We start from the raw sequence: 27,172 nt of genomic DNA, 5'->3' as shown, positions 1-27,172 counted from the left end.
CACGTTAGCGTTGAATRCCCTGAGGGAAGGTGGGGAGGGTGGGTTGTTTTTCCTGGTCTATCTCCCAAGGACAGCCGGGCTGAGCAGCAGCAATGTGCTGTGGAATGTGGCACCCATGGGTGCAGCCGTGCTGGGCAACACCAATGCCTTTCCCGGGAATCTGCACTCCCAGCAGGCAGGAGAGCACAGCAGGGAGGAGGGGAAAAAAAGTAAAAATCCTCGTTGTTATTATTCCACGAATTTTATTCACTGAACTGATGCATATGGCAGATGAGATGATTTGCCTCCAGGCGTACAGGAAAAGCGACGTGAGGCAGGATCTTTTTGGCAATCCTGCGTCTTAAACGTGAGATGAAATTCTTCTGGGATGGGAAGGGGGTGGAGGAGCTGCGGTTTGGGTCCTCTTAGGTCACGCTGTCCCTGTGCCACGGAGCTGGGMTGCAGCTCACCCCAATGGGGCTGCTTTATCCCCATCCTTTCAGACGAGGGGAGAAAGTGGCTGCTATTTCCACCGTCTCACTCCGTTTCCAGGTTAGGAATCCAGGACGCTCTCAGGTTTGCCGGAGGAAGGTGGAGGAAAGTCTGTAAAACCTGGCTGTGCTCAGGAGATTATTTATGGACCGGTTCGGTGCCACGTTCGATGCTTTTCGCTGCCTCGTTGCCACCTCCCACGGCCCCTCGCTGCAGCTGGGCTGGGCTGGAGGAGGGGAAAAGGAAGGGGAAAACGCCGATGGCAGCTCCCGCGGGGTCTGATCCTGCCCTACCCTGCCCTGCCCTGCCAGGTCTCTGCAGGGTGCTGAAACAGCGGGGCTCACCTGGCATCTCACCTGGCATCTCACCTGGACTGGCTGGAGGAGCTTGAGGGACAGGAGGCTGGTGTCACTGTCCCCGTGCCAGCTCCCTGCAGGTGACACAGATCCTGGGGTCCCCCTCCCGCTGTCGCAGCCGAGGACGCGTGGGCAGACGGGGATGAATGAGCGGTGCCTTCGGAGACGCTCGCAGCAGGTGCGAACGAGCGTGGCTTGAAATACCTCACCGCCGTTAAACAGGTGGGGTTTGCTTTGTGTATGAAAAGGTAGAAAAAACCCTGAGAGTGTCAGGGGGAGCTTCCTCTCCCTCTTCCTCCTCCTCCCTCGCCACCTGCAGTGCCCTGTGACCGGCGTGAGGCTGAGGATGCTGCAGGTGGCSAGGCCAGCGGGTACCAGGGCGGGTGCGGGATGTATCCCCCGTACAGCCCGGCTGCGGTGCTGGAGGGCTGTCCGGGCTCGGGTGCTGGTGTAACTGCCCCGGCTGGGTCTTTGCGAGCCCAGCGAAGCTGCTGGAAGTGCCCGCTGTCTCAGAGCTTCAGCCCCTATCCTTGGTTTCAGCCCCTATCCTTGGTTTCAGCCCCTATCCTTGGCTGTGGTTTCCCTTGGTGCTGGTAGGGAGTCAGTGAACCGACGCAACGCCTTTAGAACGGGCGCAAACGGCGGCTTCCTTTGCCTCCAGCCTCATCCTGAGCTGCGGATGAGAAGTGTGATTTATGTTTTCATGCTTTTCTAGCGATTTCTGGTGTGTTCCCACGACTCCAGCTGCCGGGACAGCCGGGGAAGCAGCTGGGCTGGGCGAGCTGGCATCGCCGGGCACTCCTCGCTCCTCGTGGCTGGCCCACGCCTGCCCAAATAAAAGCTGGGGRGAGCACGGAGCTTGCAGGCTGCTGCTGGAGGTGCGGAGGGTGCTTTAGCAAAGCGGCGCGTTCTAAAATTACCGAGGCTGGCTCCCTGCTGGGGAAGCTGCTCGCAGGGTGCTGTGTGCCCCATTTCCTCGGCGGCTGCTCGCTGCTGGAGGGGCTGATGGMGCAGCATCTTCCGTGGAGAGAGGGGCACCAGGGGCACCAGGGTCGGGTGGGGGCAGATGGGGACTCACCGCACGCTGTTTTTTTTTGAGAAGGGAGGGTRAAAACTGTCATTTTGCATTTTGTCCCCGCTCGCTGTCACACAGGCGCTGCCGGCACCGCCTCGCACCCGCCCTGCCGGCAACCTGAGCCCGGCCAAGGGCAGGCGCCGGCCAAACCCGAGCGGCTTCTCCGGCCGAGCTCTGAGSAGCGGCTCCATTGATGAAGAAATCGTTGCGTAACCCCTCAGGAGGCTCCTCTCCGCTTTGCAGCCACTCGCCTCTCCCCCCTCTCATTAAGCTGGCGTGCGATTCCCGCTGGGTTTGCTTTCCARGGAGGGCTGCCGAGTGGATAACGGGGCGGGGGCTGCTGCTCGCCACCTCGTCTGGTTTTGAGTGGTTTCTTAGTGCTGGGTCGGTGCTGGGATTGGGGACGAGGACACCAGGGGATGTGCCCAAGGCATCGGGAGCACCCTGCCCTGGGTGCGGGATGAGGCCGCTGCTGCTCACCCGCTGGAAATACTCAGAGGCGCTGCTGCCTGGAAGGAGGGAAAAGCTGAAATATTTTTTCTTGGAGAGAGGAGGGAGCCAGGACGGGAGGGCAGGGAGGCACCGCAGCGTGCCGGCAGCAGCCGGAGGGGATGGCTCCTCTCTGCMGTGACCCCGAGGTCCAGGCACGGTCCTGTTGGCCCGGGCTCGCTCTTGCTGACACGCACCATTGGCAGCAGCCGCCYGAGCTGGGGATGCTGCGGGGAAACCCGAGAGGCTTTGGTTTTGCTGGAAATGAAATGAGGAGAGGGCAGGGGCCCCCCCGTTGGCAAGGGGGGGGGTCTGGCTTTCCCGCTTGGGGYTGAGGGAACAAAAGAGGAGCCCGCAGTGACATTTCGAGTGTTGCACAACTTGGCACAATTGTGAGCGGGTTGGTTTTCTCATGCTGTTCCCTCTGTGCATGGCCTTCTTCTTCCCAAGCYCCAGCTCCCCCTTTCCTCCCTCGGGGAGCAGCTGGGGCTGGGAGCTCCTCCTGRATCCCAGCTCCGGGGAGAACGTGCCCCAAGAGCCCCTTTGCCACCCAGGGAGGGGAAGATGTGTGATGGGAGYCCCTGGCCAGGGGGCTGATGGTCCTGCTTTGCCTCCTGGGGTTACAGAGGGGCAGTGCTGAGCCCCAMGGGGTGCCTGGAGGGGGTAGCGGGAAGAGTGGCACATCCCTGGGGTGGTCCCTTTGGGACTGAGCCAGCMCTGTGATCCCACTCCCGTGGGGTGGGTGTTGGGTGGCTCTGTGTCCCCCACCCTGCTGTCACGGTCCCCCCAAAGGTCCCAACAGCTCAGCTGGGGGAGCCCCATGAAAGCAGTGCCGCAGTGGGTGGCTGGCTGTGCTGGTTTGTCCCTCTGGAATCCCTCCCTGCCTGCCAGCTGCATTAGGGATTGGGATCTCATGGGATCCAGCTCTGCACTGGCAGCTCCTGGGGACTTTGGGATCACAGGGGGCTCAGGAAGTCCCACAGTCTGTCCTGCCTCAGTGTCCCCATCAGCAATGCGGGAATTGCAAGGAGACTGTCATTCCAAACCGGTGAAGTGGGATGAGTATTTGGGAACTGKCAACTCTCTGGCTCTTCTCCCACCACTCATGACCTTCCTCTTGCTCACGCAGACAATTTTTGTATTTTACTTCTTAAAATACATATGCACGTATATAAATACTGTATCCTGGCAGCCGCCGYTCCTCAGCACCTGCTATTTCCCCGGAAAAATGGGGTTTTGGTAATGGAACAGCCTCCCCTGGTCCCCGGGGCCTCGTAAACCCGGCTGTTGTTTATGGCACCATCAGCGTTCCTGCTGCTGAGCCGCTCTCCCGCTCCGAGCATCTCCCTGGCTGGACCCATTCACAGAGGGTTGGGATCCTCGGGTCACCTTCCCCTGCTCCTCACTCGGGGCTTGCTGGGGGCTCTTTGTGGTGGTTGAGTTGTTTGAAAGTGCGGGGCAGAGCTCTGGTCCTGGCTCAGAGCTGCAGCATCCCCTTTGCTGAGTTTCCCCCAGTGTATCCCTGAGCACAGAGGCACTTGCTTTGGGTTTGGATTTTAATGACTTGCTGGTTTCTAATAAAAATAACGTGAGTGGGCTCATGGTCTGTCCRTTGCCTGGCCAAGGGCACTGCTCTGAGTTTTGGTAATGGTGGGGCAAAGGCATTGAGTGGCCTTTGTGCCCTCACAGGGGCTTTGCAGCTTGTCCCCACGCCATCCACGCTGTGCCTTTTGCCGTGGCTTTGGGACTGTCACCCTCCTGCCAGCACCCCTGCAGCTGGGGCAGCCCCTGCCCGGGTCACTTGTCCCTTTGCTGCCGTGGTGGAGGCACAGGACATCCCCATGTCCCTCCTCTTCCTCCCCATCACCGCTGGGGTGAAAGGCTCGTGGGGATGCTGAGCCCTGCCGGGGGATGCTCCTGCCCTTTGCTCCTCGCCGCTGGATTCCCACCACGGCCCCATGGAGGGAAAACCCAGCCCGGGGACGGCTGCGGGGTTTTACAACCCTGAGAATGAATCCCAGCGCCGTCCGTGCCTCTCGGGGGAGCAGGGTCGCGTCACTGCCCAGGAAACCACTCCCTGGGAGCGACAGCTTGTTAAAGAGGGAGCGAAACCCGAGGGGCCGCCTTGGAGAGGGGTGGAGAGAGGGGGCGCGGGAAGGCTGGTGCTGGATGTGCTTCCTGCACGCTCCCCACTGCTCTCAACACATATTCAAGGCTTTTCCCTGGTTCAGGTGTGGGATCGTGGCGTTTTGGGGGGATTTCATTGCAGGCGGAGCACAGCCATCCTGCTTTGTTCCTTGGGCTTTGTTGYTCACTCCCACCTGGGGTGGCTCCCGTTTGAGGGAGCCTGGAAAATGATGAGCTGTGGGGTGATGGGTTGGCCCAGGAGAGGACAGACTGTGGGGTGAGACCCCGATTCCCCTCTCCCTCCACGGACACGCAGGTCTGGGGTTAAGTTCTGTATGGGGGACACTCAATGAATTCAAGTGTCACCAGCGGGGATGGCCCCACTTTTGGGGCAGCAGAAGCAGGCAGGGGGCTCTGCCCACCCTGGCCATAGCTGCACCCCCAGTGACTTAAACGAGCTGTGCCCTCCTCTGTCACCATCATGAGAACATGTGTGTGGTCCCTGCACTCGCCACATCTCCTGCCATGACATCCCCAGCCTCTCCTGCTCCCCCTCGCTCCATCACCGGGGTGAAAACTGCCCAAAAATGGGCCCTGCCTGGTGGCATTGGCAGCAAATGCCTCACCTGGGTCCCTGTCACCTATTAGGGTCCCTGCCCCTTGCCTGGTCCCTGCTGCACCTCCTCACGGCGATGGAAAACCRGGCGAATAATTCCCCCTGAATTATTCAGCTGGCTAATTTATTAACTGGACAGACGTCACTGCATTCCTTCCCTGGGCTGCCCACCAGCAGATCCCAACCTTCTGAAAGCGGAGAGCATTCCTTCCCCTGCCGTTTCCGCTGGCTCGCTCTGTTTATTTGCAAATCGCCCGTTTGCRTGTGTTACTTGGATCCCTCTGATTGCGCCTGCCTTTGATTCGGGCACGTAGCTCGCTCTGGGGGCGGCTGACCCCCGCCAGGGTGGGATGCTGCTCTGAGAACCRGGGCTCTGCCACGAGCAGCTGCAGCCTTTTTTAATTCATGGTTTTTTTTTTTCCTGCAGCCGATCCCTGATTTTTCTCAGYGCTGTCGGGAGGATCCCGTGGGAAGCGAGGGGAGAGGGGACGGAGTGGAGTGCAGGGTTCCCTCTGGCTCTCCCTGSTTGGTTTGGGTTGTGGTTTTTGCTSTCCCRTTCTCAGCACTGTGGGATGGGRCAGGCAATGGCTGAAGCTGCTCCTCTCTGCAGTGAGTGTTTTATAAATTTTCCACTTGTTCTGACCGTGCTGTGTTGGGGTTTGGGGTGCAAACCACCCCAGGCTCCTTTTCCAGGATGTGGGTGCAGGTCCATCCTCTCCAGTGCCTGTGGGATTTGCTCAAGAGGCTCCTCAGGGAAGGACCAAGGCCCGGTGGAGCTCCATTTGGCCCCACTTGGGTGCAATGTCTGGGCAGTGCAGAGCTCTGGACCTGTCCCCTGGGTTATTTTGGGTTTTGTTGCAGGGCAGGGTCTCTTGCAAGTCTGGTGTTGGGGGCAAGGCAGGGGTTCCAGCAGATGAAATAACCCAGGAGATGCTGTGTCCCRGCCCTCAGGTTGGAGTCCATCCTCRAAAATCCCTGCYGAGAGCACAGGTTTCTGTAGAGGAGCAGCCTCCTCCACCCCGTGGGAAGTGCGAGCTGTCCTGTCACCTCCAAAGACATCCCTGGGAACAGAGTGTGGAAGGGAAAGGTGCCAGAGGCGGGGAAAACCCCTGAAAGCTGTGAGTGAAGCAGCCAAGCTGCTTGCTGAGCCCTGGCATGGGGCACTCTCACCTTGTGGCAGGGGAGGAAGGGCWGGAGGAGGATGGRATGGTTGGGGAGGGTTGTTATCCAACAACACCTCTTCTGACCCCCATCTTCCCGCTGCAAGGAAGAATCTGGAAGGACTGGGAGGTTGTTCCCTCCGCCAGGATGGCTCTGGGATTGGGATTTRGGATTGGCAGTGGGAGTTTGTCCCCCAAAAGCATTTCCCTGGCTTTGGCCATCACCCCGGTGCAAAGAGGAGGTGCAGGGCYGAGCCCTTTGTGTCTGTGGGGTTTTAGGGCAGGTGTTTTCCCCAGGCAGAGGGTTCCGGTGTGCCCGTGCTGGGCTCTGCAAGTGAACGGCAATGGCTTTAATTGTGCTGAATTCCTCTGAACCGCAAGTGAAATCTGCAAAAATACAGAAAGCAAACAGCTCRGGGCCGAAATTCCCGGCGCTTTGGGGAACCTTCCACTAGGAAAAGTTTCCAGGCTGCTAACAAAAGGTCTGCCTCTCCTCCAGCCTGCCTGTGTGGGGACCCCCTGGACTGGGAGGGATGCAGCCACAGTGCCATGGGGACTGTGCTGGGAGCCAGACTGACTTTATGCCTTGGAGCAGCTCAAATTTTTCTTCTTGCTGTTTTTATTTTTTTTTCCCTCTTTTTTATTATTCCTTTGCTGCTCATGTCTGCCAAACAGGGAGGTTTTAATCTCCCTCTTGCAGACTGTGAGAACAATTGTCCAGGATGCTGGAGCGACCTTTGCTGCACAAACAGGGARTGGGAAGATGGCAGTGGGAACCAACCCCTGCTGCAGCCTCCCTTCCCTGGCCTGGGGAGCTCTGCTCTCCTCCAGCTGTAGGTGCTGGAGGGGGAAAAGGCTGTGACAAAAGGGCTGAGCTGGCAGGGTCTGGGAAAGGTGCTGTCCCCTGGAGTGGGTGGCACTGTCACACTCACCCCATCCTCCCAGCCCCTGAGTTTCCCCCTGACCCTGAAGAGCCCTGTTCGGGGCTGTGACAGTGACAAGGAGACCCACAAGWGTCTGGAGCTCTGGCTGCACCCGAGCTGTTCCCTGTCATCTCCATCCCTGCATGGCTGACTGGGTGCTGGACCTGAAAAGGTGATAAATTTGGGCGAGAATAAATTTGGGTGATAAATTTTGCACGTGAGTGCCTCAGGATGTTTTTGGGATGCTCTCCATGGGAGAAGCTTGTGTTTCCTGGGAAACATCCCCTCGCTGGACCCACTGTCCCACCCACACACAGATAATTCCCCGTGACCCCTTCCCCTCCTGCTCAGGATGGTCCCAGCGCCTCCTGACCCYGCAGCTCCACAGGGCAGCTCTGGTTCCCTTGGCCTCTCCCTGCAGGTCAGGCCTTTCTCTGGCTCCYCTCCAAGTGTTTGGATCAGCTCTTGGAAAAGTAAAGCCACCAAGTTTGCCCCAGCTGGAGCAGGAACCCGCAGTGCCTGGCTGGGGAGGCGAGMGCTGGGCCCGGTGGATATTTATAATACAGCACTGAGGTTAAAAATAACAGAAATTTAAGCTTGGGAAGTTGTTTTGGAGGATAAGAAACTTTTACTTTGGTATTCAGATGCCCTGGCTAGTGCTGGCCATCCTCTGTCCCTGATGTCCCTYGGGGGTCTGCAGTCCCTTCCTTCCTCCCAATGCTCTGGGTCCTGTTTYGTGTCTGTGGGAATTGTCTCCATTCCCAGATGGAGAGGGAAGCCCCCAAAACTGTGCTGTGCCAAGGGACGAGCCCAGTGGGGCTCTGCTCAGGGCTTTAGGGTGCTGTGGGGAGGGGACAGTGTGTGGTCAYAGCTCCTGTGCATCCCCCTGGTCACTCTTTTTGTCACTACAGCTGTTTGTTCCCTGTCCAGGGGTCACAGGGGTCACACCCYGTGCTCCTGCCATCTCTGCTGCCAGCCAGGCACACCCTGAGCCACTGCCTGCCCCGCTCCTGGCAGCTGGAGCCCCTTCAAAGCCTTCCTGGGGGTGTCTGGCATTCCCAGCTCCTCTTGCTGCCAATCACAGGTGGGATGCAGGGTGGGAGTTGGATGCTCCCCTGGGCTGTGCCCTGCACGTTCCTGGCCCAGCACAGGCAGAACCAAAGGGTTTTGCATCCAAAGCCTGGAGCTGGCTGGTGACAGTGTCCCCTGTGACCCCCCTTCCAGCCCCCAGCTGTCCGAGACGCTGACCCTTCCCAAACCCCAGTGCAGGCACGCTCCTTGGCATGGCTGTTTTATTTTGCTCCAGCTCAAACCTTCTCCCTGTTGACACAGAGGCACTTTTTCTCCAGCTCGCTGGGCTGAGCAGGGGTGACCTTTCCCGTGTTTGCTGTCTGGGCTTGGGATCCATCTGTGCTCTGCAGCCCCAGTGAAGCCAGCGGGCCTTGGGGAGCACCTGGCAGGTCCGGTGCCACCTCCCCCTTTTCATTCCTGTCCTCCTGGCTTTGGGGCTGTCTCCTTGTTTTCCTGAAGCAGAGCAGAGTGGGGAGCCAGGATCCCCYTGCAGCTGTGCCTCAGAGCGGGGAGCGTGTCCCCAACCAGGCTCCTACAGGGGASGAATTTCCCAGTGGAGAACAGATGGGAAGGGCTGATCTATCCCATCCCATCACTACCAGCAGTACAACCCTTTTTCTGCAGGGGAAAAAAATCCCATTTAGGTGGGAACTTCAAGATTTAACCTCAGGGTCACATCCTCTTTGGGAAGGTGCCTGTCTCTAGCCCTGGACCCGGGATAGGTGTGGGGACACCCAATCCTGCCCCTCGGAGTGAGGACAGCATTCCCCTTCCAGCCTGGGGAGCAGCCTGGGACCCACCACAGGTTATTCCACCAGGGTGCACATTTTGGGGAGCAGAGCCAGCAGCCACACAGCCGCTTTGGCAGCKTTTCCAGCCGAGCAAAACAAGGCAGGGGTGGAAACTGGAGATGAGCTGGAGGCTCTGCTTGTGACAGCAGCTCCTGTGGGAMTCTGTRGACTCGCCTGTCTGGWTCTGGGTAGCAAAAGCGATGTGTTAAACCCTTTGGGGGCTGTCCCCGAGCATCCCCAGCCCCTTCCTTCCCACTAAGCCCAAGCAGCACAGGAAGCCCAAACTTTGCCACTGGTGATCTGTGAGGAAGAGAACTCGCTAATGTTACTTTTTGGCAAAGTCTTGCTGAGAAACTCCTCGAGGGTGAAATGAAACGGGGTCACAGAAGGGTTTAATTCGGTACGTTGTCCTTCAAGGGRAGGAAAAGTCAGACAAGAAGTTTTAAACATTTTATAAAAATATCCACATGTGCTCAGCGCAAAACTCACTGTCTTTACCTAATTTAGAAAATGACTTTATATGGAGAAAGATTTAACACTGCTCCATGGAGGGGAAGAATAATGAATACGTCTGCACCAAATCGCGCTGTCATCTGAAGATCTCCAAGTGCTTTCGAAAGGGTTGGAGAGAAATAATTGTTCTTCTCTTCCCTGGTTTTAGAAACTGAGGCATGGGATGAGAAAGCCTGAAAAGTGCAACTTTCCTGACTAATTTTAGCTATTTGAAGTCCGGATCTAAGTACCTAAATAAATGACCTGATTTTAACAGACTGCTGGTCAAGTCTCCAGGGTGAAACCTGGAACAAGTCAGGCTCTGTAGGTCTGCAAAGGTGGCCTGGGTCTGGAGAGGRAGCCTCCTTCTCTTAATTTGGCACTGTCACCACCAGCCTTGCTCAGATTTAGGATAAGATGAAGCTAATGAGAAGGAATTTATCTCAATTTTTTTTAATTTTAGAGATTTGGGGCAGCCTTCTTGTAGCCAGGTGGGTTCAGTGGCTCTTGGGGACAGGGACTGGATCCCTCTGGGTCTGGGAAGCGAAAGCAATCCAGGCTTTTCACCCTGTTATCACACAACAACCTCTGAAATTTATTTAAYAATCAATAGTGCAGATGGTGGAGGAAAAGAGGGAAAGAAGTGAAGCACCTGCATTATCCTGAGCTGCTGAGCTGCTCCCAGGCTGGGGAATTGTCCAGGGGCTCTGTCAGCAGTGCATGGACCATCTCCCACCTCTGCAGCTGTGGGGAGATGAGGCTGCTGCTCTCAGCTCTCACCCTGCTCCTGCTGCCCAAATATAACCCAAAACCCCTTGGAAGGAAAACGCCATCTCTCTTGTGCCCAGCTGAGCATTCTGCTGGATCTCCGGGGTCAATCTCAGCAGGAATGAGCATGGAATGCTTGCAGAAGGGGAGCTTTGAATTAGGGAGCTTACCTGGGATCCTAAAGCTGCACAGGTTGAACCTGGGGACAGATGGGGGCTGGTGGAAGTGAGACCTKTTCCCAAAACTGCCTGGGCTGGGAAGAAGCTTCCCAGAGCTTGTGGTGCAGAGGCAGCAGGGATCTGTGGGGAGACGCTTGGCTGGGTGGTGATGTGAGGAGAGGGAAAAATACCTGTGCTCGTGTTTTGCATCCTTGGACAGAGCTGAGCTCCCTTGTGGACCTCTCCGTGTGCAAGAACAAATTACAGTTTAATTATGTGTCTGCAGCACCAACCCCCTTCTTTTTGATCAAGGTCTCATGAGTGAGAWTTGTAATAAATATTTCCTGTGACCAAGGGCTGGTCCCAGCCATGGCACCTGCATTTTCCRCATCCTCAGCCAGCCACATCTGGCTTTGTTTTGGTTTTGTGCCTGGCTTGTCCTGCAAAATCTCTGAAGGGAGATAGCTGGGATGGGCATATCCAGAACTGGAAGGTGCCTCTGAGAMTCCTCCATCCCAAATCTGCAATGCTGCAGGATGGAGCTCGCAGCCTGACAGGCAGGGCTAGCACTGATCTGGCTCCTCTGGTCACTGCTGGGGCTGGCAGATTCCTGCCTGAACATCCCTGGCAGAGCCCTGGGGCCCCACAAGGCTGGGCAATGTTTGCCCCCAGCAGGAGCAGGGTGCTGGGCACCCACTGGCAGGGAAAGACACCCAGGCTTTGGCATTTTGCTTTCCACTTGCTGCCCGATGGCCCTGTGCCTSATTTTTTGCTCCCTCCCTATTTTGTTGAGTCTGGATGTGATCCTTTGTGCTGCAGGACCTTGGGCATTGCCAGCAGGGCTGCCTGACCCTTTTGGTGCTCGGTGGGAAGCAATTCCTCTTGCAGGTGGCTGTTCTTGTGGGAAACCCACCTTTGCCTTTTTTTTTTTTGTCATTTAGAGCTGTCTCCTGCTCCGAGTGCCTGAAATGCCCCTCCTGGCCCGCTGGCACTGAGGGCAGCAGGAGCTGTGGCCGTGGCACAGATGGGATGGGCAAGACCAGATCAGGGGAAAATGAATTAGGGCACAAAGAAGTCCCTTTGATGGGGACAGTAACCTCTAATCCGGCTCAGTTCTCCTTATTTACGGTCGCTGAGAGGGAAGGCAGGAGAAAAGCAGGCTGGCAAGATGCACAGAGCTGCTCTCCTTCCTTCCCCCCCAGCTGCTTTGCTCTCACTAATGTATCTGCTGGCAGCGCTCGCTGTCCCCGGAGCATTTTGAGCGCGGTCGGAGCCACTGTTCACAGCCAAAGGCAGCRGTGTCGGAGCAGGCACAGGGCTGGGAAAGGCTGGGGGAGCGATGGGAGCCCCCAGACCCTCAGAAGGGGATGTCTGTGAGGAAATGAAGCGCTGAGCCCACCCGTGTGCCYTCCTCTGCCGGACAGACAGGGATGCAGCCGGGACCCTCAGCACCACAGCGTGTTTCTGCTGGGGGAAGGGGATGGGTGCTGGGGCGCTTCCCCCAGGCTGTCCTGCTTGAAAATRTCCCCCGAGAAGCCCCAGGGCAGCTTTTCTCTAGCTCAGCACTCAGCGAGAAGAGCAGGGACACCCGAGAGCGCTGCTCTGTACCGGCGGGACACGGGGAAGGACAGAGTCCTGAGGGAATCGATTCGGTTGCACTTTGCAGYGCTGCAGAGGAGATCAAAATCTCCCCAAAAAAATCTCCTGCACCGTGAAACGAATCATTTGATACCCCAGGCTGCAAACACGTGCTCCTCTCCCGAGCATCCCCGGACCTGAGGCGTGCCGGGACAGCGGCGTTCCGGCGCCCGCTGCGGAATATTCTGGCGTTTTTGTACGGCTTGGTGCGGTCACTGCGCTTGTTCCAGGCAAAAGCAATGAGAATTTTATGAGGTGTAAATGGATTGTGCCTGAAAGCATCCGTGTCCCACTCAGCTCCACACATGCACACGCTTCTTCCGCACCTCCTCTCCTCAGCCAAAATATCTTGTCTCCTTGCAGGCGCAGAGGAAAGATAAATATTAGCTCTGTGAGATGCTCTGATTTGGGTTTCTGTCCGTGTTGCTGTTGTTGTGGTTAAAAAAAAAAAAAACAAAAAATCTTTTTCTGGCTGCAAAATTCATTAGGGTCCAGTCTCCGGGGTTCAGAGGGAAACGGGAGCAGCTGTTAATGAGGGAGCAGTAATATCCAGAGCTCGTTTCAGAGCAATAATGGGATTAGAAAGGAGACAAACATACATCGGTCCCGTGCTTGATGGCTTTATTTTCGGCTTCTTTGTTGCTTTTCACTTTATTAGTTAGAATTAGAACATCCATTTTGCATTAGAGGGCAGATGATGAAATCGCCTGGGATCAGAGAGAGGCACCGGCGATGGGCTGAGATGGGGAAGTTTGAGCTTTCTCGGCCGTTTCTGAGAGTTTTCACCACAGAGAGCAGGAGTGAGGAGTGCRCAGAGAGCAGGAGGGGATGATGAGGCCGTGATGGAGAGGGAGACAGGACAGCGAAGGGCAGGAGCTGGAGCCCTGCAGCCTCCTTAGCGAGGCTTGTAATATCTTATTAATGGAAGAGAAACTGCAATTTTTATTTTGTGGAAATTCTTTTGTTCCACATTAAATTTTAAAGCGCTTCGCTCCCGTTCCAGCCTCCTGCCGGAGCAAAAGCGCCGCTGGCTGGGAGGAGCTGCCCTTTGAAAGGTTTTGGGAGAGCCCAGCCTGTGTTTGGGTCCGGGCTGGGGGAGCAGAGCAGGGGGCAGTCCGGGCTGTCCYCCAACCCCAATGATGCTGTCACACCCTCTGAGCGTCACCCAGAATCGGGGTGGGGGTGTTGGAGGTGCCAGGGGCGGGCTGAGTGCCCTCGGTAGATTCTGGGGTTTGAGGAGGGTTTTCCTGCACCCGGAGCTGTTTGTTAATGAACTCCATGTGCGGGGACACGCGGATCCTGGAACGGGAACAAGGCACCCTTATTCCCCAATAAGCTTGTCCGCACATGGAGTAAATCAACAGCAGCTCGTCAGGAGTTTGCTGGCTGGAGATGCCGCCTAAGGATGAGTCACATGCAGAGAGGGGGGCAAAAATATTAAATAAAAAAAAAAAAGAAAAAGGGAAAAAATATCTGAGGTTTGAGGCCAGACCTGGACTTAGGAATGCCCATAGTGTTTATGGTGTGCCAAACCATAGGGCTGGCTTTGTGCTCTGTCCTCTCTGCTGCCTGCTAATCCTTGTGGGTGGCTGGAGCAGAATTTTTCACCTTGATCCCATAATTATACACTGGGCTGTGAGTGCCTGAACATCAGGACCCTTTGTGGCTTTTAGCTGGCTGTGGGTTGGTCCCCACTGCGCTCCAGATCAAGGGATGCTGGCCTTGGGCTCCCGAGGAGGCGACTGAACGGGCTGGGACTGAGCAGCTCCAAGGGCATTTTGGAATCACAAAGGTCGTTGATGTTGCTTTTCCTACACCAGAGTGAGTGAGGCTGGGATGAGTCGCGGGAGATGGGGAACCTGGGGAGCTGGGTACATTTCTGATGAAGCTTTTTGGGAGATCAAAAGCATTAGAAACAGTTCTGTTTGAGGTTTCTGAAGYGACCGAATGCCTTGAGTGAGGCTTCTCCAGGGCAGCCCGGGGCTGTTCAGGACACAGCAGTGAGCGGGGCCAGATCCATCTGCAGGAGCAGGGGCTGGGAAAAAGTTTTGGAGAGGAAAGGATGGATTGTTTCTTACTGGGGGCTGAGTGCCAGGAACATTTCCAAACCTTTGCCCCAGCCCAACATTTGCTGATGGTGAGGGTCAGGATGTGTGCCCCGAAGGTGTCCCGTCCCTTGGCAGGGTTCACAGCAGGATAAAGAACCCCAAAGTGACAATTTCTACCCAAATTCAAAGAAGCCTTGTTCCCAGCTATCTCAGTAAAGGTGAGATGTGGAAATGGAGCCTCTGCAGCTGCCAGGGTCCCTCTGCCTGATTTCTCTCCAACACCAAGCAGCTCCCAGGGCAGCTGGCACCCAGCAGGCTCCGGGGCTTATTCTGCAGGACTGAACGAACAGAACAAATCCATTTTAAATGCCAGGTTTTGACACAGGTGACAGGCTCTAGGAGGTGGCAGTGGCTCAGTCCCTGCTCTGCCTTTGTGGAGGATTGGCTCGGTGACACTTCACTGTCAGTGCTGCCAGCACAGGAGGAGCCGCAGGGGTCGGGGCCGGTCCCTGGCTGCTGCCGGAGCCTCTCCGAGGCTTTGGGGATGACGTGCGGTACTCTCGCTGAGCTTCCTGGCTATTGTCAGCTGCTGTTGAAGCCTGACGCTAATTAAATGGGGTGTTTTGTGTTTAATTAATTCCCGCTTGAGTCATGCCAGCGGGAGGGCACCGGCCGGATCCCTGCCAGTGCCACTGCGGGGTGGCAGCGCTGGAATTGTTCCCCCTGAGAGTCCCCTGCACCCCTTAGCCCTGGGGGTGCTGCCCCACATGGGTGCATATCCCTGCACCTGATCTTTGGGGAGAAAAGCAGAACCCTGAGATACCCAGAGGGATCTGCAAAGGCTGGAGCAGGRTGAGCATCCCCGGTGCCGTGTCCCCTGTTGTCCCCTTTCCTGCCAGCCCTGTGCTCACCCTGTCTGTTCCCACTTCCCATCTTGGCGAGGAGATGTCAACGCGCTGTCAGGGAGCTGAGAGCAGCACACGGGTGCGATGCCCCAAACCCAGAGAGCTCTGGAGCGCTGCCGGCAAGGGGGGGAGCTGCCCTTGCTGCCAGCCAGGCCTCCTCCTCCTCGGCTTTCCTCGCCTGGAGGGGAGGCTGGACTGCTCTGTTTCCCCTGGGAATGCCAGGGTCACGCAGAGMACAAACTGGGCTACCCCCAGCAGCAAGCAGGTTGCCGGGAGGGAATTACAGAACCAGAGGATGTGGTTGATTCYGTGCCCCTCTCCAGCTGCTGTCCTTGCCTGGGGAGAGGAAACCAGGGGCAGTGCCATCCCTGTGAGCAGATTCCATCGGATGCATCTTTACTTTTACAAAAGAGCCATTTTTGTTATATTTTCTAAGACTCGAGGTATTTCATCTAACACCCTCACACAAACCCTGCAGTGGAGCCCCTGCTGTTTCCTGGGGCCGTACACCTTCTCTCCATGGCTATCTTTGTTTTTTTTGGGCAGTGGAGTGTGTAGGACACCACATCTGGGTGCAGGCCAAGGTTTGGGCTGGAGCACGCGGGGTGAGTGTTGCTTTCAGGCTGGTCTTGCCCTGGCTGTAGCTGTGGGTGTGTGAGGCTGGGGGGTGTTTTGGGGTGGCATTTCCTGCTCTATCCATGCAAATGCCACAGCAGAGCTTGGCTCCTCCACTGAGCACCATCCCAACCCTATTCCCTCCTCCTCTGCCAGCGAGATGCCAATCCCTGAGYTCCTGCCCRTGGATTTGCCTGCAGGGTTCGATTAGACCAAACCCTACTGAACTCCCAAAAACTGGTCCAGCTCCTTCTAACCACGATGGCTCAGCCCTGGGCAGAGCAGCTTCCTGCTCCTGCTGTTCCACATGAGTCTGGGCTGGATTTCAGTCATTGTGGGGTTTTGACATGGTGTCAGGACATTTCTGTTCCYGCAGACGAGCGTTCCCTGCAGACACCTCAAGAACTGAGTCAGGCACACCAGCATCTCCCAGCACAGTCAGGGACTGGCTGCAGCCTCTTCCATGCAGGAAAAARGGCAGRGATTGTGGGCTGRRGTAGCCTTGACCTCCATTTCCTCAYCTGCAGAACGACCTCYKTGCCATTCATCCCCGTTGTGAAAGCTCTGTGTTGCTTTCACTGGAAACCACTATTTTTCTTATATTTATTGATCGTAGACTTCAAAACCCAAAGTGTGTAAGATGGTTCCAGTCTAATTAGTACTTAACCTGCAACAAAATATTGTATTTTACATCGATTTTTGTTTTTTTTTAGAAAGGAAACATTGGCTCAGTTTCCAAATGAAACGCTTTAGCAGGCCATTTGGAAAATCATCATCATGTTCAGAYTTTGTAAACATAATTTCTTCAATATTCTTTTTTTTCCCTCGACTTGCAGCCGGGCAAGAAAACATTCATAAAAATTGATGGGTGGTTTGAGTCGCCCCAATGCTGTGTTTCTCCAGCAAAGCTCTGAATGGAAAGTTGTACCCAGARTTGGCTAAAATCAGCCATTCAGTGGGAAGGGCTTGGTTCTCCAGAGGTCAGGCACAGCTCCCACGGAAGATTTCCTCAAAGGAAGGGATTCCTCAGCTACATTTTCAATCACACAACTCTGGCATTGCCCTCAGAAACTCCTGGGGACCTCCCTGGCCAATGTCCCCRGGTGTCCCCAGGTCAGGGCAGCAGTGAAGGGGAAAGGAGRAGGTGTGGGGACATGGGGTCTGTGTCCCCCAACTCTGCTTTAAGCCATTTGTACCCTTCAGAAGCCTTCCAGCCCTTCTGGCCTGGCTGGTTCTGTAGGGTTAAATTGATTCTAGGTTTGTCCTTGGGTTTGTCCTCTGAGCTTTYTGTGAGGCTTGGCCAGGTTTCCTCAGGGACTTTGAGCTCGTACCCTGCTGCAATCCAAACATTGTGCTGGGGACACCAAGGGCACAGCTGCAGCAGATGTGGCTGGCAGCTGGATGTTTTTGGCTCCTCTTGGAGCCAGGGCAGCCAGGACTCTGCGTTTCCTCGTGCCTCCCTTATCCCTCCCCCACACTGCCCATTTGGGGAGTGCAAACGGACAAACCCCAGAGCCTGAGCTCCTCCAGGGCTTTGGGAGGTGTTTATTGGTGAGGTGGATGCTGCTTGGGGGAAGAGGGAGGATGGAAGGGGCTGTGGAATGTCCCCATGCCAGCCCACATTTTGGGGCATATCAGGGATGACTCTGTGGGTCTGGCACTGTGGGGTCTGTGCCATGGGGTGGGATGCTCTGCCTCTCCAGGAGGTTCCTCCAGGCCATCGCTCCTGCCCCGTTCTGTGATTTCTCTGCCACATTCCACCCACGAGCATCCCTTGCCCAGTGTCTGTGGATGAGCAGGAATGGGCTGAGTGGAAGGCCCAGGGGGCAGGAACAGGCCACGTGTCTGGGATGGAAATGGGGTTGTTTGTTGTTGTTGCTCACCAGCAGCTCTTCCTCCGAGGTTTCCCCTGGCCCTCAGTCAGCAGAGGGAATTCCCTCTCCCTCTGCCCAGGCTCCAGCTGGGATTGCTGCAGGGAATGTGCAGACCAGCTGTGATTGCTGTCTGGCCCTGTGCTCACCAGGTTTTGGGGTCCTCCCTCRGTGCCATCCTGCCGTCCATATGTTTGGGTAATTAGGGCTGTGCTGGATGAACCAGCAGAGGTGGGGGTGACCCCACAGAGCATTCCTGTCCCCTGTGCCACTCCTGATGACATCCCCTGCCCCAGATGAATCTTTCCTGCACTTGCCTCCTGTGCATTCAATAGTCTGGGGTTAGATTTGAGCTCATGGGTTAATTTTGGGGGGCTCAGGGGGCTGCATCCCCCAGAGGGGTGTGGCTGGGGGGCGAGAATGGTCTGCAGGGGAGGGTTCTGTGGAGGGAGGCAGAGTTTCACCTGTGCTGGGCAGGATGCTGATCCTCACAGGGAATATTTCAGCTCCACAAAGAATATTTTGGCTCTGCAGGGACGGGCACAGAGTTTTCCTGGCCAAGGAGGGTTAACCCAGCGCTGGTGGGAGCAGGGAGTGAGCTTGTCAGGGATCGTAAGGGAAGCGGAGGAGCTGCCAGGACAATTAGCACAGGCTTGTTCTCCCCAGCACGTCCCTGGGATGCAGTGGGACTGTAATCAGCCTGTCGCTTGCCTGGCTTTATTAATACATTGATTTTTGGAGGTTTTGGCTGCGTGCAGCGCGGTGCCTGCCAGCCCAGCCGCTGCGGGAGGCGGGGGTTCAAGGTGGCACATCTCCGGGCATGGCAATGCCTCYTTTTGGAAGCTGCTCGGGCTTCTTCCTCGGGGATTGATGGCGGAGGAGGAGGAGGAGGGAGAGACATCCCCTCCATCTGTGCGCTGCCCTAGGAAGGGATTTAAATCACAGGTTTGCAAAAAAAGAGGAAATGTGCCTGATTTGCTCAGGCTTTGAAGGCTGCAGGAGCCTCCTGGCGCTGCTCCCCTTCTTCCTGCAGGCAGGGCTGGCTCGGAGGGGATGTCCCTCCCTGGCCCCAGAGCTGGGCACTGTCACCCAGAGCCTCCCTCCGTGGTCAGCAGGACCAGGCTGTGCTCCTGCAGCCCCCAGCGAGGCCAGGATGGAGTTTCTGCTCCAGGGTCAGTACCTGGACCTCATATACTCTCAGCTCCAGCGGCAGAGGGTGAGAGATGCTCTTCAAGGAAACACATCAATATTAAAATATAAATAAATAAGCATAGATAAAAAATTTATATAGATATGTAYGCCTAGGGCAAGTTTTATCCGCATCCATCTTTTCAGGAGTCTGGGATCTCCTCCTGCCTGCCCTGTCATTCTTTCCCACTCCAGTGTGAACTTGCTGGACCAGCACAACCTCCTTGGCACGGCTGCCCTGATGCCACATGTGTGCCCATGCAGAGCCATCCCTTCAATTCCTTCATTTCACCAACTGTTACATAAATCCGCTTTTATACTGAACTTGTGGACGTCACTGGAGCTCTGTCCATACCCATAACATCACTGTTTCCATGGGAACCAGCGTACTTCCAAGGGGGAAAAAGTAGAAGGAGACTAAAAAAAGGACAAAGAAGGAACAAAATAAGACAAATATGTGACATATCCCAACTATGTGTCGGTGTAGGATGTTACAAAGATTTCGGTGCAACTTGTTTAGGCAGCCTTGCATAACAGTTTTTGTCTTGAGTGTAGCAGCAAGTGGAATCAGGATGGCAGGAACTTAATAGTATCCCAAATATCCGGAGCGTCTTAGTGAGGGAGAGGTGTTTGTGGCAGCTCTGTGTGAGCAGCAGGGGAAGATGCATCTGGTTTTCCGTGGTTTTTCCTGGGTTTCTGTGGGTTTTTCTCCATCCTGGGGTTGTGCCATCGTGAGGGGGAGGCGCTGCTGGATGTTGTGGATGTGTCCTGAAGAGAAACTCCAGGCACCCCTGGGCTTTAGGGGCAGCTGCTATTGAGGGACAATTTASAGTGAGTGAGTTTTAAAATAGATCTATTTGGGGGTTTGGTGACCATCCACTGTGCACTTTGCAAGGCGTGGTGGGAGAAAAGGTCTTGAATAAGTTATTGAGCCTCAGCAACAGCTTTGGTATATCTGAGAGTRTTTTAAACAGTAGCCTCGGTCCCCCTGTGGGAGATTTGGCCATTAGGAAGGATTTGACTGCCCATGACAACATCTTTGTTGATGCCACSTGTGAGCTGCTGGGAGGGAGCCCATCCCCGGCTCTGTCACGGGAGGTGATGGCTGTGCGGGGGCTGAGCATCGAGGGACAGCTCTGGGAGGAGGATGGGACRAGCTCACACCTCTGCAGCCCCGCTCTGGTGGCGTGAGTGGGAGGACAGCCCATCCCTGAGCCACCCAAATGTCAGCTGAAGGTGCCAAACTGTTGGGAGAGGGAGTTTGGGGGAAGTTGAAGCTTCTGCAGCGCTCGGTTTGGGTGAAAGAGGCTTCACCTGCTTCTCCTCTGCTCTTCCCTCCAGGAGATGCAGGGCACTGGGAGTTGAGGTCCCAGCACATGGGACACCTGGGGACAGAGCTGGAGAGCTCCACAGATCTCCCAGCTGACCCATCCTGCTCACCCAGGGCTGGGGCCATGCGCTGACCCTTTGTACAGACTCATTTCAGGTTCTTCCTTTGGTCACTGCTCTTGGTGCTGAGACAGGCGTGAGGAGGAGGGAAGGACTGGGATGAGAAGCCGGAATAAATTCAGCCTAAAGTGCTCTTGCCTGACATTTTATTACTTTGCATTATATTAAATGTATTTTATTTTATTAAAGCACCCATCCTTGCAGATGCTGGTCCCAGGGCTGCCAGCAGCAGAGMCCTCCCAGCTCAGGAGTTAATTGCAAACGATATGTAGGGCTTTTCTAAAAAGCTTCAGCTCCTGAAGTTTGGAGATTATGCAAGTCACTCAGCTTGCAGGATTTTTTTATCTTCATTTTTTTCCTCTCTCTCTTTAAGCAATAAGATTTTAAACCTTTTTGGTTGCTGGAAAAAAAGAAAAAAACCTTAAAGTAGAAATCTCAAAGGTTACGAGGAAACAATTCAGAAACTGTAAGACAAATAAGAACCACATCAGGCATAGATTTAATATTTTTGGCCAAACAACTTTTTTTTGGCCACTCTTCATCCCCTCTAGTATGGCATCATTCTTYTCCTCATCACCTGGGTGGCTGAGCAGGGCTGCTGAGCAAATCCTGCCTCTCCCTTCAGAGGCGGCTGCATCTCCCAGGCAGACGGGAGCGTCTCTGCCTGCAGCTGACAGTGCTGTTTCTGAGTCCTTGGCAGAAGAATGATAAGATGATTGCTCCCTGAATTCCCCCTTTTCCTCCACTCTCGGGCTTTGCAATCCCAGCTCTGTGCTGCGGGGCCRCTGGGGACTCCGAGCTCCCTCCGGGATGGGAGCAGAGCTCTGCCTTTCGTGGCGGAGGGAAGCAGCCAGCGGTGCATCCCTTTGAACATCTGCAAGACAAAATGAATTAGAGATGACATTTCCAAAAACACTGCCATGAATAATCGCCCTGTTTTGGTTTCCCAGGTCTAATTGTGAAGCTGCACGAATTAAAAGAACCTCCTGGGTCTGTCTGCGCCGGGAGGGAAGCGGTTTCGGAGAGCTGCAGAGCAGTGACGAGGCAGGGATGTTCCTGCCTGGCTTTTCCCCGGCTCAGAGCCTGTGGATGAGGAGATGCCAGGCTCAGCAGGGTCATGCCAGCTCCTGGCAGCGTGTCCTCAGCCTGCCAGCTGTGGTGACCCGGGATGGGGCGGGAAATGGGAGCGCTCTCCCAGCAGCGCTTGAATTTTTAAACCCCTTTGTGCAGCCCCACTGGAGTGCTTTGCTTTGCTTTCCAGGAATGCGATGCGATGGCACTGCCTGGCACCCATCCCTGCGGGCTGCAGGGCAGGAGGCACATTCTCCATCACACACCTTGAGCCTGCTGGGGCTTTTCCATCCACCAGGGAACAGCAGGGCTGCTGCTGCTGCTGCTGTTGTGGTGCCGTGACGCTGCAAACCTGCGGCATCTTCCCTGCTCCATCCTGTGCTTGCCTTCCTCAGAGGGATGGAAAAGCATCTGTGGGGTAGAGCCCGTGCTCAGTGCTCACTGCAGGTCAGGGAAAGAGGTGATCTGAGAGCTCCTCTAGCATTGCTGCATCCACTGAGATGGAAAAGCTTCCTGTGAACGCTGAAAGCAAAATACGGAGGCCGGTCTTGCTTTCGAAGGAATGCGGTAGGGAAAAAAAAGTAAATCTAATTAAATGTCCAGGATTGTGATGGGAATCCTATAACCTTTAACTGGGCTTGACATGAAGAGCCTTTTCCTTGGTGCAGTCAGAGGCWAAGCTGGGAAGGGGTTATTATTTCCATCTGTGAGGCAGATTAATTYTGAGGACTTTTAACTTCCCTTGCAAACGGCCTAAATTAATGTTTTAGGATTTTAGWCCCTGCCTCCGCCCACCCCCCCAAAGGCCAGGCCCTGGAAGTGCCATTATGCTCCTGTCAAAGGGGCTATTTCTGGAATTGATGATATGAATGAAGCCTAAAACTCCGCTCTCATTAACGTCTGCAGCTTATCCCGGTGTCACTCCTAAGCTGSTGGGACTTGGTGACACTGCAGGGGAAGGCTGTCATTTCAACCCAATTTTCACATCACATTTGCACAAAAATTTCCAGGCCTTGCCAGCGCTTTCCACACATTTGTCAAATCCCAGCGGCTGTCCCAGTGAGTGAAGGCTTCTCCTGGCACAGAAGCGACGGCTGTGGGTGCTGGTGGGGGATTTGGTCCTGGATGCGATTCCYGGGTCTGAACAAGCACTCCTTGCCCTAAAAACAGAGCAGAGAGAGCCCAGTGTCACCTGGGCAGATCCAGGAGGGTGCAGAGCCCTGCTCCCTTCCCTCTGGCTCTGATTTTGGGGGTCCCACCCCCTCTCCCAGCGATGGCAGGACAGCCACACGTTTCCTTGGAGCTGCTGCTTTGCTGGAGCTGCTCAGGGAGAGTGGGAGGAGGGTCAGGGAAGGAGAGAGAGGGAATGGTGGGAGCTACCAAGGGAAGAAATAAATATTAACCCCATAGAGGAATGTGTGACCCTGTAGGGCATCACCAAACGCTCCCTCCGCACTCAGCACTTCCCCCTGGGAAAGGGATCTCTATCTCTGGGGAACAGAGGTGCCTCTCTCTTCCTCCCCGAGCCAAAGAGCCCTCCAGGAGCAGTTCGAGTGCTGTGGCTCCTTGGACAGAGCCCGGGATGTGGCTGGACAGAGCATCTCACCTGGTCACTGCTGCTCCTGGTTCAATTCACCCGCCGGAGAATTTGATCCAAACTTCTGCAACCAAATCAGAGCGAGCGTAATGCAATATCTCTCTCTTTTAATTATATTGGGCTGGGTACTGCTGGCTAATTGAATCTGGGGCTCTTGCCTCTTAATTATGAAAGGTCAGGTGCTGGTAGGAAGGGGCTGAGGGTTCTTGCTGTGTGAAAAGGCTCCTTTCCCAACAAGTGAGTGGCTTCTGGACATTTTCCTTCTTCTTTTTTTTTTTTTTTTCTCTTCTGTTCTCTTTGTCTTACGAATTTTAAGAGTCAGGTTACAACAGAAGTGTTACTGCGAATTTCTGCGTGGCAGAAACAGATTTTTTTATTTTTTTTTAGTTGAAAAGAATCTGTGAGGATTTTGGCTGCCTGCCTTCAGTGCGCCGATGGTAAAAATGTGGATTTTTAAGAATACKCTGGGATGAGCGGGTGACCCTGAGAAGTGGTGGCTTTCTGGCACCCGTGGGGTGGGGGGGATGGGGTGATCACCTGCTGTGTGGGCATGAACCCCATTATTTATCCTTTTTCTTTTAAACATCAGCCCTGCTTGGAGCGAGGAGGCGGCAGGAGCCTGAAGGCCAGCTCTGCTTTAATAAATATTTATCTCATCCAGTGAGGGCTGTGGGCTCAGTTTGACACTGGGGTGGTGGCAGTGTCACCACTGCCTCCTCCTCCTCCTCACCTGAACTGCTGCCCAGGGACCAACACTCTCTCTGGTGCTTCCCAAAGCCCCTTTGCCCCTTCCCTGCCTGCGCTGCAGCAGTGAGAGCATTCAAAGAAGCACCTTCTGCTTTTGCTAATTGAAGAGTTTCCCTTTGTCAGCCTCTCGGCTCAAAGGAGGGTCGGTACAAAGCCATAGCCAGCAGCACTTTGTGTGCCTCAGAAAATCCCATTAGCAGAAGAAAGAGCTTGAAGTTTCATTCAGCTGGAAAAAAAAAAAAAAAAAGAGGGGAAAAAAAATAAAATAACACCACCCCCCCCAACCTTCTGATCTATCAGCTGCACATTAACATACTGCCCTCGGCACTGCCGGGGTGCCTGTCCCGGGAATATTTAATCAGGGTGAAGTGTTATATTGGACTGAAATGTATGAGCTCCAGGGAACTGTGTGCTGATTAGTGGGTCTGCAGATAAATTTGGGGAAAAACCCTCTGCTGTCAGCAAGTAAACAGCCCTCCCTCTCCCTGGGTCCCCCTCCCCAGGCTGTTTTCCTGCCTGCAGATGTTTGTTCCTGCTGGTGGAGTCGGGGTGTGGGGAGCCCTGAGAGTGGGATAGGATGGGGAGGCCATGGCTGTGCCCAGATGGGGGGTTCTGGCCTGGGGCAGGGTGTTTTTGGGCAGGTAGGGGCTGCTGGCTGCACCACAGGGATCATTTTGGGGGTACAAATGTGGTGTTTGTCCCCAGATGTCCCCCCTGGCCACAGCTGGTGCCCTGTGAGTGGCAGTTTGTGACATCTCAGGGGGCTGCACTCTCCTGGTTTCTCTCCACATGGTGCCACTGCCAACACTCCAATGAGCACTGGGGGACACCAGGGACTGTGGGGTGCCAGGGAAGGACGGGGACGGTGTCTTTAGTGCCATCCTGTGCTGTTTCTTTCACCCCTGCTCACTCCTCTGTGCCACACATGGGGCTGTGGTGGCCTTGGCTCTGCTCAGCTGCCCTGGGCGAACATTAGGGCTGGGCTGGCTCTGGGGCAGGGAGCAGATGGGATCAGAGTGGCTCTGAGCTGGTACCCACCATGGCTGTGTGCCCACCATGGCTGTGTGCCCATCTCTGCTCGCCCAGGAGTTTGTAGTGCCCAGCCTGCGCTGGGGTGAAGCATCCCCAGCTGGGATGGAGGAGGAGATCCGTGTCCAGTGTGGGCTCTTGTCCAGAGCCGTGGAAGGATTTGAGTGAATCTTTGCCTGTGGGGACTGTCCATCTGTCCATCTGTCCATCTGTCCATCTGTCCATCTGTCCATCTGCCTCTGCAGGTTTTGACCCATCCAACCCAGGGACCTCCTGCTGCATATTTTCACAGCCCCTGTAGGAACACTCCTTTTGCCACCTATTACACATCTCACAGGGTGTTTTTAAAGTTCTTTATGTTCCCAAGGGCTTTGCAGCTCCTTGCTGACAGATCCCCTGTTCTGCTGAGGGACCTTCTGAGCCCCCTGAGCTGGGGACCGCCCACGGATCCCCCACAATATCTGCCCCCTCCTCTGCCTGCCCTCCACCCCTGCAATATTTAGGCTAAATATCCCATCCCATATCCCCAGCCTGACCCCTGGGATGTCTATCCCCATATCCCTAAACATCCCCCCGATTAAACCACCCAGATTTCCCAGTACCACGCTGTGACTCAGCCCCATGTGACATTCCCAGGAGCGGCCCAGGATGGGTGGTGGGCTCTGCTGACCCCATCCCCACAGACCCAGCATTTTCCCCCTGATTCATCCTCACCTTGCCCTTCCCAGGCAGATCCGATCCCGCCGCAGCACGGGCTCCCCAGCACCACCCGCCGCCGTGTTGCAGCGAAAGCTCCCGTCTGACAAGGGCCACGCTTGTTTTCCTGGAGCACAGAAGCTGCTGCTGGCACCCAGGCAGGAGCACGGCCCTGCTGCCTGTGGGTTCTGGCGCTCCACAGGGTGTTTTTCATGCTAGGCTGGAAGGTAACCCCAGCACCGCACTGAAACAGTTCCTGGATTTTCCGTCTCCGTGCTCCAGGCAGCCTGGAAATGCCCCCAGAAGGATGCAGGAATTTGGCACAGGGTTTGAACCATCTCTGTGGGGATGTGCTGCAGCAGCACACTTTATTCTGCCCCAAAAGTGCATCCAGCATCTGTCCCAGCAGCTCAGCTCTGTAAAAATTGCTTGGAGAGACAGCAGGCAGGGTAGGTAATGGGCTCTGCTGGCCCGCACTTAAAGGCTTTTAGGCAGTTCATTAATGGTTTTGGCGGTCTTAATTTGGATTGGGAATGAAAGTTCAAGCAGTGGCTTGAGGGAAACGCCCCTGGGATAAGCTGTGACATGGTTAATAGAAATTGTAATGTTGTTAAAGTGCTTTTCCGTAAAACGCCAGGAGAGGAAATTAATGGTGTGGGGTTTTTTAGTTTTTTTTCTAGAAGTTGATATTGCTCATTTAATTTAATGTTTTAATCCATCACATCAGCACTCAGCAGTCTTGCCATGCAACTTCCATTTCAGAGTGGTTTTCACATCAGCTGCAGCCGCTGATGGCAGCACGGGGAGAACACGTGCGGGTATCTAAAGATGCAAACCCAGATAGCGCCTAACGCGGGGAAACAGGCCTGCTCCCGGCCTTAAAGACCAGGAAAACCTTCCCAGTTCAGCAGTGGGTGCTCCCCTGTGTCTGCTGTCTCCTTGACGGGCGTGTGCAGGTGGTTTGAGCGGGTCAGCATGCTGGTGATCCTGCTCAACTGCGTGACGCTGGGCATGTTCCACCCCTGCGAGGACATCGCCTGCGACTCGCCGCGCTGCAGGATCCTCCAGGTACGGCCCCTGGTCCATGTGGAGAGGGAAGGACTGAGCTGAATCCAGCCATGGTGGCCTCGTGTCCCAGGATGGAGGTGCTGTCTGTGCTGTCAGCACTGGGGAAATGCTGGTTTTGGTGTCAGATGAGAACACGTGCTGGCTTTGGCGTCAGATGAGAACACGCAGCTCCATCAGGCAAAGCCCTTGCCAGGCTGTGCCAGCCCCAGCGTAGCCAAACCTTTCTTGTTGTGCTTGGGGAGGGTCAAACACCTAGTTGACAGTGAAAGCAGAGCCCATAATGTACTTGTCCCATTTTTTTGGSACTCTGGATGCTGTTGGGAGGACACAAGGCTGCTCTCAGTGCAGCTTTTTCCAAGGGATTTAGCTCTTGCTGGTGCAAAAGGAGACCTTGCTGGGCTCAGGTCTCCTAATTCCCTCTCCTGAAGCRTGCAGGAGCATCCCTCCTCCCTCCCTTTCTCTTGCAGAGCTTTGACGACTTCATCTTTGCCTTCTTCGCTGTGGAAATGATCGTCAAAATGATCGCGCTGGGGATTTTCGGGAAGAAATGCTACCTGGGAGACACRTGGAACCGCCTGGACTTCTTCATCGTCATTGCAGGGTGAGTCTGGGGTGGCAGCTCCCCCTCTTCCTGYGTCTCTCTGTTGGTATTTATGGCTCTGCTTGCCCAGCTCTGGATTTGGGGGCGCAGCTGGTTTGCAGTGGTAAAGGCTGGGGGATGGCTGGGTGTCACCTGGTGGTGTTGTCCATCCC

The 27,172-nt window shown here is 55.3% G+C and overlaps 1 protein-coding gene across 1 annotated transcript in view; it reads left to right on the top strand.

Moving 5' to 3' along the window:
* The window catches only part of CACNA1G (calcium voltage-gated channel subunit alpha1 G), a 141,328-nt gene that overhangs the window by 17,007 nt on the left and 97,149 nt on the right, over window positions 1–27,172 (top strand). Inside the window, exons 2-3 of the mRNA XM_057379402.1 lie at window positions 26,308–26,419; window positions 26,887–27,020. Of these exons, the coding sequence (XP_057235385.1) occupies window positions 26,308–26,419; window positions 26,887–27,020 (246 nt within the window). The remainder of the gene's footprint in view (window positions 1–26,307; window positions 26,420–26,886; window positions 27,021–27,172) is intronic.

Source organism: Malurus melanocephalus, unplaced genomic scaffold (assembly GCF_030028575.1).
Source record: "Malurus melanocephalus ecotype Western Australia unplaced genomic scaffold, MMel_1.1 scaffold_403, whole genome shotgun sequence".
In the NCBI taxonomy this organism is placed as follows: Eukaryota; Metazoa; Chordata; class Aves; order Passeriformes; family Maluridae; genus Malurus; species Malurus melanocephalus.
Note: the sequence above shows the minus strand (reverse complement) of the source record. Positions and strands in the feature narration are given on the sequence as shown.